Raw genomic sequence first — 15,881 nt, forward strand, 5'->3', positions numbered from 1 at the left:
AAACCGCCCACCGCAAAGCTTCAAGTGGAAGCCACCTGGCCACAAACGTTCCAAGTTGTCGTCTACATGGTTTTTTTTCCCACACACACAAAAAATGAAGCTGGGAGAAAAAGGCAACTATATTTTAAAGTAAATTAATGTGATTCCTGTCACAAGTACTCGCATTTTCTCGGAGACCGAACACCATGGGCCAGATGGTTCTCACAGCCCCGCCCAACACGGTGGGAGGAGCGGCACCCAGCCGCTGGTTTCCAGCAGAGCAACTCAAACATCATCTTAATCTTTCAGTTTTCAAGGAAACAGCAGGAGCTGTGTTATTTCCCACGGTGTGGCAAGCCCGGGGCCCTGATGTGGTCAGTGCCTTCGGCAGAAGGGCTCTGAGTTCTCAGAAGCGAGATGCAGCGATTACGCGGGAACCGAAGCACGGTTGCGGGGACGCGGTGCTCAGCACGTCTCAGAGGAGTTGAGCAGGCGGGTGGCAGGAGGGAGGGAGGGGAAGAGGGAGGGGCCGGGGCGACTCAGAACTCCTCGTGCACGCTGCGGGCATAGTCCACCAGCTTGCTGCCAGTGAAGAACTCACTGTACTTGAGGACCTCCTCCGGCTCCAGGTGCTGGTTCTGGTTCTCGTCGGCAATAGCGATCATCTGCTTGGCCTCATTGAGTGCGCTGTACTCATTCATGGGGTCCATGTAGTCCTGCAAGAGCGCCAGGTCAGCCCCTCCACCCGCAGGCGCCCTCCTCGGGCCTCTGCCCTGGAACCACCTGGGGGACGCCCAAGCTAGGTCAGCTCCCGCCTCAGGGAAGCAGCAGCAGGGCTGGGACACTAACCAACTACAGACTCGAGGCCTCACTCACAATACCCTATAGGCTGGTAGGAAGAAACTGCAAGACAGGGATGTGGGCATGTTCTGGAATGTTCTGGAAGGCGGACGCCAGGCTGGATGTGGCTCGGGGTCAGGCAGCCTTCACTCGTGTGGGCACCTGCCCATCCTCGTCAGGGTGCCCGGTCATGGAAGGGCAGGGCAGGGAGAAGGGAGGCCTTGGCGCAGGTCACACACACACGCACAGACACGGACACAGACTGACTCAGCTGCAGGAGGGCTGTGCCAACAGGAAGGAGTCCCTGCACCAGAGATGCCCCCAGCTATCAACAGGGATCAGAGAATTCTGGCGTAAAATGAAATGACTCATCCAGCAATGGGAAAAAAACAAGCCCCACGCAGCACCCACACACACCACCAGTGACAACACTCAGAAGCTGTCCCGCTGGGCCGCCACTTCTCAGAGCCTGAGTGGATGCGTCACCCCAGGCACCCAACCCGGTGACGAGCACAGGTGCCTCAGATCTCAGGGGGAAAGCAGATGACACTGGCGGGCAGGGCCCCAGAGAGCCACTAGCACCTCCATGGGCTCCGGGGCTCCAGGTCCCCTGGCCAAGGGACCAAGGGAACAGCCACAGCCAGACCAACCCTGCCATCCTGGCTCAGGACGGTCCCGTGGGGGCTCCCCTCTGCTCAGTGCCCCTCGGCCCCCAGGGCCTGCGCTCACCTCCAGCTCTGCCATGGTGACCACCCCGTCGTGGTTGGCGTCAATTAGCTCCTCGAACTCCCTCCTCCTGTCCCTCACCCAGCTGTCATCGATGTCCTGGCCCTGCTGGTTTTCCACAGTGCCCACGGGCAGGGAGATGAACTCGGGCAGCGAGAGCCTCTTGTCACCGTCCTGGTCTGCAGGGTGAGGGGGCAGACACTCAGGCTCAAGCAGGCACAGGGCTGTCGAGGACCCTCAGGAGAAAAGTCCACCGATGGGGTCCGGCTGCCAGGTTTTCATTTGTGAGGTTTCGGCCCAACCCTGAACAGGTATGTCTCACAGGACCTACAGCCACATGGCACCAGCCTCATCGGGCAGCCACCCCCGCCCGGGACTGGCCAGTGCTGAGCTCCGCCAGGAGGGTGGGCTGGCCGTGGACAGCAGCCCCTGCCCAGACCCGCAGACGGGCCTCACCCAGGTCCCGGACGATCTCCTTGACCATGAACTGGAGCATGCCGCGGCTGTGCTCAGGGTGGAGGAAGGACAGAAACTCGGCCTCGGTCAGCAGCAGGTCCGGGGGCGGGCTGTCTGCCTGATACCAGCGGTCTTTGAGGTTCTCCAGGACTTCCTGTGCTGAGAGACAGGCATCCGTGAGGATCTGGGCACATGGAACCCCCACACGCATCCAGAAAGTTCCAAGACGCACTGCCTGCGTGCAGAGAGCCAGCTCCGGGCGAGGCAGCATCCGAGGCCAAGGGCCTTGCCCCTCAGAGGGAGCTTGGCCCCCAGGGAGGCAGATGGCACGGACCCGCCCCAGACGGAAGCATAGACACCCCCAGATGCGGACACAGACCCCCTCAGACACAGATCCCCCTCCCCATCCCACACACACAGACCCCCCTCAGACTCAGACACAGTCAGACACAGATCCCCTCTGCCACACACACACAGACACAGACCAGCCCCCCAGGACACAGACCCCCTCAGACACAGATACCCCCCACCACACATACACAGACCCCTGGACACAGACCCCCTCAGACACAGATTTCCCCCCCAACCCGCCACACAGACACAGACCCCTGGTCACAGATCCCCCCACCATACACAGACACAGACCAGCCCCCCAGGACTCAGACCCCCTCAGACACAGATCCCCCCAGCCACACACACACACAGACCCCTGGACACAGACCCCCTCAGACTCAGACACAGTCAGACACAGATCCCCTCTGCCACACACACACAGACACAGACCAGCCCCCCAGGACACAGACCCCCTCAGACACAGATCCCCCCCGCCACACAACACAGACCCCTGGACACAGACTCCCTCAGACACAGATCCCCACCACCACACACAGACACAGACCAACCCCCCAGGACACAGACCACCCCAAATTCCCACCCCCCCACAGGCCCCTCCCACACACAGACACAGACCCCCAGACGCAGCACTGCCCCTGACTCGCGGCGCTCCGGGGAAGGGGAAAGTCTGTGGTGAGGCTGGCCGTTGTCTGCAGGGACAAAGGCACGACTTGGTTCCTTCCCATGTTTTCACGTGCACCTGCTGTCCACGGGGCAGGGCTCTGAAGGAAAACCCAGTTTCCAGACATGAAACACTCTCACCGCGATCCCCGTGGGGAGCGCGGGCCCCTGGGGTCAGCGACTCTCTGGGTGTCCAGCCAGGCAAGCAGGAAGAGGCCAGCACAGTGCTCTCTCCCCCCATCCCACCCCCGGGTCCCGATGCCAGCTCTCAGCTGGGAACAGGGACGCCCAGGCCCTGGCCTGGTCACAGCGGGGGAATGGCTGGACCCCACACAACGCCTGCTGCCTCACACCTTACTGCCTTCTGACCAACAGAAGCCCCAGGGCGGCTGCTCTAGGCAGCAAGTGCACCTCAGGCAGACGGGAGTGACTGGAGGTGCCCCACCCCTCTACCACGGGGACCACAGGCTGGGCACAGGCTTGCCATGTCCCCCCGAAGCCTGTGGTGGGACCTGATTTGGATAAAAGGTCTTTGCAGCTGTAATTAGTTAAGGATCTTATGATCACCCAGGATTTCAGGTGGGCCCTAAACCCAGGTGTCCTTGTGTGAAAGGAGTCACAGAGACTGGAGAGAAGTGGCCACACGCAGGGACGCCGGCAACACCAGGCTGGAGGGACGCCTGGGAGGGACCCCCTTCCCGTGATGCCTTGTGCCAGCGGCCCCAGAAACCCACATGGATGTGCTGCATGACCCCGAGCTCACATCTTAGCACCCCCAGCCCCTTGACAGCTGCTCTGACTTCTGACCCCTAGACCTGCTCACCCCCCGAGACTGAGTGTGAGATGAGGCCGGGCAATGGGCTGCAGGCAGAGGGCGGAATCCCAAATTCACCTGCTCAGGTCCCAGAAGAGGACAAAGACACCAAGCAGTCTAGATCCCAACCCCATACGCCTGAGGGAAGGAGCACTGAAGACAGACAGGCAGGCAGCCGGCAGCCACCCTGGAAGCTGGCAACGACTCTCCAATGTGGGCAGGAGGACAGAGGCCTCCAGACGCTCTAAAGGATGCCTTCGGGGCAAATCCGAACCACAGAACAAACAAAAGAAACACAACGTGGGAACAAATATGGAAAGGGCCAACAACCACTTTAGAAAAAATGGCCAGTGGTTGAGAAGCATCCCACGAACTAGGAGAGGGGTCTCTATCCAATCCAGGAATAGGGTAGATTGTTCCTGACTTAGACTCTATTCAGTTAAATGCGCGTTATCAATAGAATAAGCAGAAAAAAATTAAAGTGTAAGATACAATCCACCTTTCCATAAACAGCTAGCCCCCACAGGCACAACTCGAGAGCCAGGAGCCCTGTTCACAGCTGGCAGGCTGCCGTCAGGGTCGTGCTTAAAGTTGAGAAACATGCTGAGAGAGGGGAAGTCGGGGCTCTTCATCCCAACATCAGCAGAGGGAAAAGATGAAAAGGGAAAAAGGAAATAGAAATCTAAGTGAGCTTAACTCGTCTGTTGTCAAAAAATTCAAACTGGCTCACAAAACAAAGCTAAATTCTATGTAGTCCTTAAAAAACCAAAATGCTTTAGAAAGACGAAGGCTCAAGGGTGGTTCACAGGTGAATCCCACCAAACACATGAGGAAGAGGTCATACACACCTGCACAACCTCTTCCAGAGGAGAGAAGCAGAGAGTACACATCCTAATTCATTCTGTGAGGCCGAGACAATCTTAACACCAAAACTAGAAAAGAAAACTAGACCAGTATCTCACATGAACACACAGCAAAACACTTGACAAAACACTCGCGGATCAAGTCCAGAAATGCATAAAAAATTACACACCACAACCAGGCGGGATTTATCACAGGAAAGCAAGGTTAGTTCAACATCTGAGAATCAGCTGATAAACTCCACCACATCACCAGGCCAGTGAAGAAGAGCCACATGATCGTGTCAACAGATGCAGAAAAGCATCTGACAAAATCCAACACCCAGACATGATCAAAACTCTCAGCAAACTAGGAACAGAGGGGAACCCGCCAACTGGATGAGGAAATCTACAAAACCTACAGGGAAGATTATATGCAACAGCGAGAAATTCGAAGCTTTCCCACTAAACTCAGAGACAAGGCTAGGACTTGTCCCTCTCACTGCTGTTCTTCACACAGCCCTGGAAGCCCACGCATTAAGACAAGAAAAGGAATGAAAGTGGGAAATAAACTGTCTTTGTTCAACGATGTCATGCTCACCTAGGTGGAAAATCCAAAAAAGCCAACAAAAAAATCCTGGAACTACCAAGCAATGCCAGCAAAGCTGCAGGACAGGAAGTTGCCAGACAACAGACAATCACTTCCCTGTGTACCAGCAAGGCACAGGTGGAATTAAAAACTAAGAGCAAATGCGAAGAGGAAGAAGGCACAGGCTGCAACCTTGATGTCAGACGGGGAGGCCAGTCCTAGGAACACTCACCCTGACAGAGAACAGTGGCGCCCACAGTGCATCTAAAAACGACAGCAACGAACATCTGTGGACCAAAGAACACAGCAGCAGCCCTTGCAAAGCAGAGGCAGGAAGGGCGGTGTGACACCAGCAGGAGGCTGTGACACACTCACCCCAACAGCCAAGCGGACACAAGACACAGGGCAGCATCACAGGTACAGAGATGCCCCAGAGAAGATCCTGCAGGCGGCACACTGGACGCCACGAGACCACAATGGGGACGACCCCCCAGGAAAAGAACAGCAGGAGACGAATGCCTCCACAGGCCTGTTCGGACAGGCAGTAAACAGGCCCTGGGGAAGGGTGGGGTGGCTCAGAGCTGCAGACAGTCACCAGCACAAAGGTTTAGAACTCAGCTATCAGTTTCTAAAGGAACGTCTCTGATATGCTAAGGGAAGGGAGAGTCTGTCCTCAGGCCCAGGCCCAGGCACCTCTGGCTCCAGCTCCCACCCGCCTCCACGCGCCTCAGGCAGATGCCCCACCAACCTCACCGACTCTCAGGGTTCGGACTTCATCCAGAACTGGGGACCCGTCCTGGCCAAGGCCTGCCGCCCAGTGCTTCTGGCACCTCCCGCCACCTCCTCCCCAGAGCTCAAGCTCACGCCAGGCTGCCAGCTGCCCCCATCCACCGAGTCTGGAGGATCCTGGGTATTCTGCCTAATGGACCCGTAGAAGCGCCCAGTTGGCCACGCCCGCCTGTCACCCCTACAGCATCCACACAACTCCACCTGCCTCCCCCACCCCCTCGGCATCAGCAAGGCCCAGCGCAGGAGGGGCACTCACTCTCTTCATCAATGTTCAGCTCCCACTTATTCTTTATCTTCTCGGCAACTTCTTTCTCACTGTGGCCTTTGCTGGCCAAAAACTTCACCTTATACTCATCCCATGACACACGGCCTGAAAAAACACACCAACTTGTTAGCAGGTTTAACAATGAAGGTCTTTAAAGAGCGATGCTTCTGTCAGGACCCTCGTGCTACCACAACTGCACGGGCAGAAGCACCGAGCCTCCTGCAAGGTGCTTTGCGGTAGATTGGCCGGAGCCCAGCCCGCGGTCCTCCCTGAAGGCCAGTGGGGATGTCTGCTTGGCAGGCAGCACCAAGCGAGGGCCCCTCTCACCTCATGTCCTCTGTTCCCAGTCCCTGGGCCCACCGCCCCTCTGCCTTCCCGTGCTGCCCTCTGCTGGCAGCCCCAGGCCCCCAGGTCAGGGCAGTTTGGCCGTACCATCGCCGTCGGGGTCTACGGCGCGGAAGTGCACTTTGCTCTCCGCGATGGCTTCCTGGAAGTGCTCGGCCGTCTTCTCCATGATCCACTGCTGCATCTCCTTGGCACTGATCTTCCTGTCAGTGTTCAAATCCACCCTGCAGGCACAGGAGACACATCAGACGGGTCCAGGGCCCCGATAGACGGATGGACAGAAGGATGGACAGAAGGATGGCCAGAGGGGCTCCACAGAGAGTCATGAAACCCCATGAACAGTGGTGACGCAGGAGAAGACGGGGGACGCGGGGGGACGTTGGGCCCTGCAGCTGCCACTTACTGTCACTACCCCCCAATCTTGGGCCTGCTGGGAGGGGAACCACCTCCCCTCCTTGCTGCAGAACATCAACCCACAGACCCAGACACTTGGGACACGGGCGCAGCAAGCTCCTGGCAGCAGGATCAGAGTTCAGATACCAGAGCAAAGTCGAGTTTACTGACAGATACTGGCAACTAGACAGCATGTACAGGCAGGTGTGTGTGCACCTGTGTACGCACTGTGGACACAGGCGGGAGCACACGTGCACGCATGGGCTGGCACACACCCGTGTATTCCTAGGTCAGCACATGTGCGTATGTTATCAAGCTCTGTCTACAGAGAGGACCACAGGCAACAAGACCCCCAGCAGCAGCACCCACCCCCACAGCCCCGGGCCTGGTTTCCAAACCCTGCTCTCTGGTGAAATGAACCAGCGCCCGAGAACTCGGTGATTCCAGGCTGAGGCAGAGACACAGGATGAAGTGAAGCTGGAGCAGCTGGCGGTGCCAGAAAGGAAGGGCCGGCTCAAACGACAGGCGGGCGGGGGGCTGGGGAGCTCCCGGTGGCCAGGCTGACACCCCCATGATGTCATGGGGACATCAGGCGCCTCCAATCTGAGGTGACCAGAGGGCTACCTCACCTCCGGGCTCTTCTTTCCAAAAACCCACAAACCCTGTCTAAACACGAGAAAACACATCCAACAAACCCCAAATCAGGGACAGTCCACGAAACACCTGAGCAACCCTCCTCAACTGTCACATCATGAAAAAATGGGGTCACGGATGGGACCCAGGGCAGAAAGGGGCCACCGGGGAAGCAAGGGACCTGAAGCCTGGAGGGTGGGTAACAGTCACAGAGCACTGTTCCATCTTAACTCTGACTCGTGGGCCTCAGTCTGCAACCTTCCTGTAAATGGAACGTCATTCCAAAACAAACACCCTGCACAAGAAGCACCGTGACAGCGTGACTTTCATTTGCTCAAAGCTGGGTGCTGAGATCACACGACTGCTCGGCTCCGGGAGGGGAGCAGGGGGGCAGGAGCAGCAGATGTGCGGCAAAAACATGGGGCCCCACGTGCCGGTGGCAGCGCCACAGGGTGGGACGGCTGTAGGTGGGAGTCTCTGTAGACAACTCTGGGTGAAAAAATGAACACGGAGTAGACACTCCCCGACTCCAACCCCGTTAAACACAGAACGTGCAACAAAAACGCACAACGTGGACAGACATGGCCCGAGTTCGGGTGCACTGGCCGGTGGAACGCCCTGCCCCTGGTGGGCCACTGTCCTGCAGCCCTAGTGATCTGAACTCAGCATCTAAACCCCAATCCCACCCCCAGAGCTGGTGGCGAGGACAGCTCCACTGCTCCCAGCTCCGCACTCCAGGGACCCAGGGCTCCATGCAGGAGGGGCTGCCACCAACACCCACCCCGGGGAGCCCCATTGAGCATTATGGAGACAAGGGACAGGCCCCCACCTCACCACCTTCTGATCCCCCAGAAGCCACCTGCCCCTTTGGCCCTGCTCACAGCTTCTTCTCTCTGTTCCCTCAAGATGAAAATTTCACTTCACAGGACAATGAGATCTGTGCACGAGGCTTTGGTCGCTTCAACTGCCAACATCAGTTTCTCAACGCAAAGTGGGAGCACCCAGGAAGGCCAGCCAGGTGGGTGCATCGGGGCGTCCACTGTCCCCGCCTCCAGCACCGCCCTCCAGCCCTCCACCTGTTCTCTACCATTATCCCTCCCTTCTCCCCTGGAGAAGCCAGCACTGTGGGCCAGGACCTGACTCTCCCCAATACCCAGGACGCAGGCCTCGCAGGCCCCACATCACAGACAAGGGCGCTGAGGCCAATGGCTCAGGCCACGTGACCTCTGTGTGCCCAGCCCTGCCCAGGAGGGAACCAGTCTCCTGCCTGGAATGGAGAGCAGCCAGTCCCAGCCTGGCTGGTGACCCTGGAGGCCACCACATCTTCAGTACCCTGAGGGCCTGGGACCCACCAGCCGGGGCAGAGGCAGGGCCCCTCACTCGCCCTCAACAGTGCAGACAGCGAACCACTCAGCCTGACAGACCCGGTCAGCGTCTGGCTCCACCTGGAGGGCCTCTGCCCGGTGCTCCCAGACCAGACCCACGCCTTCCCCACCACCTGCACAGGGCAGCCCGCCCGCCGCAAGCTCCCTTGCTCTGTGGGCCCTGCTTCCTGCTCCACCCGCTGCAACCTGCCCTGGGCTCCAGGTCAGCAAAACAGTGTAGGCTCCATGTACGCACTCACAGGAGCGGGCAGACTCGCCAGCAGAGCCAACGGCACACGTGCCCTAGCCAGCTACACATCCACGTGGCCTGCGGACTCTGCACACCTCCAGGTCCCGGCCGCCCGCCAGGCAGCCTGACTGGTGCTGCGACAGCCCCACGACCAGCAGAGCTCTGGCTGGAGATGGGCGCTCCTCCAGGCCAGCCCACAGCCCTCCAAGCTGCAAGGCCGTGGGGACTGCAGGGCAGCCAGGCCCTCCGAGTCCCTCCTGACACGGGGCGCAGCACAGGCTGCACGTTCCACAGCTCAAACGTGGCGAACTTTCCCAGAGCAGCTGTCACGGCACTGCCTCCACAGCATATCACAGTAGGGCTGTCACCTCTGTGCCCCGTGGAGCCGGGCCTGGACCAACAGGGCGACCAATGCCAGCCACCCCACACACCCCGCAGCCCCCACCCGGTTCCTACTTGGAGAAGATGACCATCAGCTTCCTCCGGCTCCTCCGAGGCTCTGCATCGTCCTCGAACCCCTTCGTGTCCTTCCCCAGGAACACCTCCTGGTGGAAGTCCTTGTTCAGGTGCCCATCCATCTCCAGCTTCACCCCGTTCAGGTGGTCCGGGGGCAGAATCTCATTTTCCTCCCTGTTACCTGCTCTCTCTCTAGCAGATGAGTGATTGGCAGGCCGGGCAGACACGTCCACCAGGAAGAAGACCCCCAGGAGCCAGAGGCAGCAAGGAACCAGGCCGCAGAGGGGAGCCGGCCCAGACGCCATGGCCACCGGGGTCTGTGCTGCAGGACGGCCTGCAAGTGTCGCCAGGAGCTGGGGAGAGAGGGGAGAGGCAAGTGAGGCAGTGAGGCCCACCGCCAGGTGGGCAGAAGGCTTGGTGCCATCACTGCAGCTGTGAGCCAACAGCCCCAGGCTGCTGCAGCCCGACCAGAGTTAACATATACAAAGCAGACACAGCTGTCGCTTTGTGGAGCTGCCCCAGCAGGCACTTCACATGGAGACACAGGGGTCCCAGGCGCCCAGGACCCGCGCAGGGCACGCCACTTCTCCTTGCTCCAGCACCCGCCCTCCTACTCAGACGATGCTGGCCCATCTCAAGGCACGCCCTGCACCACGAACCCTGACCCTTCCCAAGGCCCACGGCGGCTATTCCAAGTACTGTCTGTCTCCGTCCCTCCTGGCATTGAAGCTGACCCCAGCAAGCTCGCTCACCACCTCTCCTACTCCCCATCTCCAAGCCCCCTGTGCGCACACACACAAGTGGACACAGCACATGCATGCATACACACATGCAGGCATGTATTTACACATACACACACCCCTACACGTGTACACACACACGCATGTGTACGCACGCATCCTTGTTCATGTTCATGCAGGAACACTGAGAAGGCCTGAATGCCCGGGAAGTCTGTCACCCTGGGTGTGCCTGGGCCTGGCGGTGAAAGAACAAGGCCCCTCTCTGTCCACGTCAGGGACCCGGGCCACCCAGCCTCTCCCACATGCGCCCTCCCACCTGGGCCAGCCTGCTTCCCCTCACCCCTGACCCCAGCCCAGCCCTGGGGCTCCTTCTCCAGGTTTCCTCCCCAATCCCCACGGGGCCTCTCAGAGACCTTCACACTTTACGGATCACTGCAAAGGGAAGTGCAGCTCCTTCCTTCCCTAACATGTTTCTGTTGGAGCCTGTCCACCTGGCAAACACCCACTGGCCGTGTCAGGTCCGCAGAGGCCCCACCTCCTCTAGCAGGCCCCTGGCACCCAGGGCCCGAAGAGGGTGGCTTGGAAACACTCACCCCAGGTCAGGGTGCTGTCTGCAGCCAAACTGAGGCCCAGGGACTCCAGAGCCACAGTGCCCTCCAACAAGCAAAACAGACTCCCATGCTGGTTGGCAGTACAGCCATCACACCACACCGGGGGCCAGGGCAAGGGCTCTCCCTGGCTGGCAGCCATCACTTGCTTCTTTGATGCCTCTTTCCTCCCCTGCCTGCCCCTGACCCACATCACCCCTGGCAGGTGGACACCGTCACACATCGGTCCTCTGGGCCTGTTGGACCCTGTTCTCCCAGCTCGGCTGGCCTGTTCCTTTGAGGGAGAAACTCTCTCACGAAGGGCTGCCTCATGTCCCTCCTTCCACGTCCGTGAGGGCCTACAACCTACCCGCGCCCACTAGAACCCACCAGCTATGCTCTCGTAACCATCCCCTGGACCACCTTTACTGAAACTCCCACTTGTCCTCCTCTGTGGGCACCGTGCCAGCACCTGCCACACTCCCCACACAGCAAGCACTCAACAAAACTGAGGGAACAAAGCCGGGCGTTTCTGCCCCACCCCAATGTGCACGTTCCCGAATCCTGGAGCAAACCAGGACAGCTTCCTCCCAGCCTCAATGCCACCCCATGACCGTGGCCATAAAAACACGTCTCATGTCCAACAGACTGTGCTTTGATTTTTGAAAGAATAGTCAATCCTCGATTCTACTTATCTTCTTGCTGGGTAGTTCAGGAAATGTTATCTACATGATGCTTTGCACAAGAAGTAACCCCAAGACAACTGGTAACTCCTCTCGTGGAGGCCTGTTGGAGGCTCCGCCAAAATAATACATATCACGAAGTCAAGCAAACTCCCTTTTCTCCGTTCACGTTTATTTAGCTTCGCAACACACACAGAGCAGCACGGCTGAGGACCTGGGTCAGTGGACCTCGGTCAGTTGCCCGCTTCCTGCCCCTGGTGGGATGTCAGAGCAGGCTCTGCCCTGTTGACATGGGACCCCACCTAGGACTCCTAGCCTAAGTGGAGGCAATACTTCCTGGCCATCCTCGGTGTCCGTTCTGGGAAAACTAGTAAGACTGCTGTCGTCGAAAAGCGCAAACGCGTTTCCTAAAAGCTCCGTCACAGGCTTTAGGAGTCGCACACGGCGTTCTAACGACTGCCACCGGCTGAACCAGCTGTCACAGGCTTGCGCGCGCTTTCAGACCTCCACCAAACCCGCCTACGAGGGGCCGCGGCCCGCCCTGTACAGATGGCACTGAGCGCACGTCGCCGACACCGGCTCCACCGACCCCCGACAGCGGCATCCGAGGGGCCCGGCGGTGTGGACACCGGGGCCAGGCCGGAAGCCCCCGTCGGCCCGCGCTCCGCCTTCCCGCCGCCCCGGGGCCGGGCATCTGCCGTCATCTCCCGGGACCCTCACTCACCGGCCTCCCTCCTCCTCGTCCAGGATCCGCCGAGCGCCGCCCGAGGGCCCGAGACGCCTTCCCCGGGCCTCCGCTAGGCCGCGGCCATCTTTCTTCCGGGAAGAGGCGGGCCGCGGGGCGGTGCGAGCTGCGGCGGCCTCCCTGTGCCGACGCCGGCGCCGCCATCTTGCCCCCGGGCGGAAGCGGCCGCACCGCCCTCCTGGGCGGCCAATGAGGAGCGCGCGCGGAACCACGTGGCCCGACGGCGCGGCCGCGGCGCTCCCCGCGCACGGCTTCGGTCCGCGGCGCTCTCCGCGCCATGAAGCTGCTGAGGCGCGCGTGGCGGCACCGGACGGCGCTGGGCCTGGGTGGCCTGGCGTTGGGCGGCGCCGCGCTGCTCTACCTGGCGCGTTGCGCCGCGCCCGCCGCGCCTGCCGCGCCCGCGCACGCCACCGCCTTCCTGGCCGTGCTGGTGGCCAGCGCGCCGCGGGCGGCGGAACGACGGAGCGTGGTCCGCAGCACGTGGCTGGGGGCGCGGCGCGGCGGCCCCGGGGACGTGTGGGCGCGCTTCGTCGTGGGCACCGGCGGGCTAGGCGCCGAGGAGCGGCGCGCCCTGGAGCGCGAGCAGGAGCAGCACGGCGACCTGCTGCTGCTGCCCGCTCTGCGCGACGCGTACGAGAACCTCACGGCCAAGGTGCTGGCCATGCTGGCCTGGCTGGACGAGCACGTGGCCTTTGAGTTCGTACTCAAGGCGGACGACGACTCGTTCGCGCGGCTGGACGCGCTGCTGGCGGAGCTGCGCGTCCGCGAACCCGCGCGCCGCCGCCGCCTCTACTGGGGCTTCTTCTCTGGCCGAGGCCGTGTCCGGCCGGGGGGCCGCTGGCGCGAGGCCGCCTGGCAGCTCTGCGACTACTACCTGCCCTACGCGCTGGGCGGCGGCTATGTGCTCTCCGCCGACCTCGTGCACTACCTGCGCCTCAGCCGCCAGTACCTGCGCGCCTGGCACAGCGAGGACGTGTCTCTGGGCGCCTGGCTGGCGCCGGTGGACGTGCAGCGGGAGCACGACCCTCGCTTCGACACCGAGTACAAGTCCCGTGGCTGCAGCAACCAGTACCTGGTGACGCACAAGCAGAGCCTGGAGGACATGCTGGAGAAGCACCAGACCCTGGCGCGCGAGGGCCGCCTGTGCAAGCGGGAGGTACAGCTGCGCTTGTCGTATGTCTACGATTGGTCGGCGCCGCCCTCGCAGTGCTGCCAGAGGAAGGAGGGCATCCCCTGACCACCGCCCTGAGCCGGCCCACGCACCCGGGATGGCAGGGCTCCCGGCCTGCACGCAGTCCTGCCGCATGTCGGGGTGCAGGGGAGGCCAGGACAGAGTCACTGGGGGGTCTGTGGGGCAGCAGCTTACATGGCCTCCCACGGCCTTACACTGGCAAAGGCGACAGCTTCTGGCTAGCTGTGAGGATGAAGGCAGCCCTCTAGAGGACCCGGGCTACCCATCTGCCATGGGCCTTTGGATGGATGCCAAGCAGCGGTGGATAACTCCTAGGCCCCAGCTCCAGTCCGCACCCAGGAGTCCGCCTCCACGTCCATACGTGGCAGCCTAGTCAAGCACAGGTCTGGGGGAGACCCCTAGGGCAGGCCGGAGCCAGCATCATGTCCTGGTAGAAGGGTCCTGTCCTGGATTTGGACATTGCCTGGATTAGGGAGCAGCCTGGCTGTGGGAGCGCCAGCAGGCAGCCCCAACAGAGACCTGTCCATTCACTGTCCTCTCCTGAGTCAGGGCTAAGGAGCCAGAGGCTGGAGCTGACCGGACTTGCAGAACCTGACCCCAAAGAAAAATTCCTGACACTTTCTGTGGTGGGACAGTGTCATGTCTTGCACCCATTGTGCTGACCGCCCCCCTAGGAAATCGGTCTGTGCTGAGAACCGTGACTGCCGTAGACTGACCCAGGGCCCTGGCACTTGGACCCACCGGCTTTACTGGAGATGGCTGTCATTCCGTTTGGTCAAGTCACCCAGTCCTCGTGTCTCCTGTTGGTATCGCTGTCACACGTCTGTCTAGGGTTTAGCTCCGCTTGGGGTGAACCAGCGTTCGCGGCGTTTCGGTCTGTGTGCCGCCCCGGGGTGGAATGGTGCACGTAACCCAGCCCTGACCTGCAGTTTATTCACAAGCTTTGTAAATCTGTGATGATGAGAGTTCAAATTTGGGGTGCGTAGGTCTGTATGTGTTTTAAATTATTTAAGAGAAGACTTTTCTATCAGAACTTGGACTTGTGGCTTAATATGTTTTTACAGCCTGAGTTGTAGACCGCTGGCTGCTTAAGTGTTGAAACATGCAAGAATTTAAAGTATCTACTTCTCTCCCGTTTGCACTGAAGGCGGTCTCACTGTCTCAGTATCTGAAAAGACTTTCCTTGAGAGCTTCCTTGTGGCCATACAGAGTAAGTGTTTCTCACTTGCTAGTCTGTTATTTTAGACTCTGGGCCCCAGTCCCGGAAATTGAACCTTGGGAAGTATTAGCAAGGTTTCCCAAAGTCTGCCTTGAGACAGCGTTGCTGCAGCGTGTCCCCTTGGAGACAGGGCATTCACGGCACCCTAACACGTCCCCAGGAGGTTGGGGCTGCCTTTTTTTCCCCCATTAAACGTGAACAGTGAGTGCTGTGGTCATCACAGAAGTAAAATAAAGTGGCTCTGGGACGATCAGGAGCCCCTCAGGCCAGCGGTGTGAGAGCGCATGCACCTTCACTCTGGCTCCAGTTGGACTTTCTGGCTGGGTCACCGGGCTGTGCCGCCGTCATGTGTGTCTGCAGCTCCGGGACAGTGGGAACGAGAGGGTACAAGCTTCTGATTTCCCTATTCACTGCCGTTCTTGCACCTTCTCAGGCCGTGGTGTCTTGGTCAGCTCGGGCAGCCGGGATAACACTGCAGATCGGGTGGCTTAAACAGCAGACGTCTGTCTCTGTCTCTCTCGTGGCTCTGGGGGCTGGGCGTCTGCGGGCAAGGTGCCAATGTGGTCGGGGCCCGGTGAGGGCCTTTCCAGCCACACCAGCCGCCATCTGGCTGTGCTCATGTTGTAGGGAGAGCCAGGGCGAGCTCTCTGACGTCCCTTCTTGTCAGGACCCTGATCCCACCATGCAGCCCCACCCGTCCCTGATCCAGACACAACCGCACCCTGGGTCTGGGCGAATTCCCTCCATCTGAATTTGGGGGAACAGTCAGCCCATATAAGCAGGTTTGGTTATTTTTGTCTAAATGTAGCGGAATATCCAGATCTCGGGGCCTCGGGCCGGAAAGAAGAGGGGTGGCTTGTGACCTGCTTGTGACTCTGCTGGCTTGAGGCAGAGGCCCCAAGACCTGACACAGCCCTGATTATGAGGTGAGTGTGAGCCTTGCGCCAGGACTGACCGCGCTGC

The 15,881-nt window shown here is 60.1% G+C and overlaps 2 protein-coding genes across 2 annotated transcripts; one reads left to right on the plus strand and one right to left on the minus strand.

Moving 5' to 3' along the window:
- Positions 1–101: 101 nt before the first annotated feature.
- On the minus strand, positions 102–12,666 carry SDF4 (stromal cell derived factor 4). Its single transcript, XM_032494873.1, has 7 exons — positions 12,487–12,666; positions 9,753–10,105; positions 6,744–6,880; positions 6,303–6,416; positions 2,002–2,160; positions 1,549–1,724; positions 102–695 (listed from the first exon to the last, which is right to left on the minus strand). Exons 1-7 carry the CDS (start codon positions 12,649–12,651, stop codon positions 519–521), a joined length of 1,281 nt encoding a protein of 426 aa, XP_032350764.1. The 5' UTR covers positions 12,652–12,666; the 3' UTR covers positions 102–518.
- Positions 12,667–12,752: 86 nt separating this feature from the next.
- On the plus strand, positions 12,753–14,820 carry B3GALT6 (beta-1,3-galactosyltransferase 6). Its single transcript, XM_014551213.2, has one exon. It carries the CDS (start codon positions 12,785–12,787, stop codon positions 13,742–13,744), a length of 960 nt encoding a protein of 319 aa, XP_014406699.2. The 5' UTR covers positions 12,753–12,784; the 3' UTR covers positions 13,745–14,820.
- The last annotated feature ends 1,061 nt before the right edge of the window (positions 14,821–15,881 follow it).

This window comes from Camelus ferus, chromosome 13 (genome assembly GCF_009834535.1).
Source record: "Camelus ferus isolate YT-003-E chromosome 13, BCGSAC_Cfer_1.0, whole genome shotgun sequence".
Taxonomy (NCBI): domain Eukaryota; kingdom Metazoa; phylum Chordata; class Mammalia; order Artiodactyla; family Camelidae; genus Camelus; species Camelus ferus.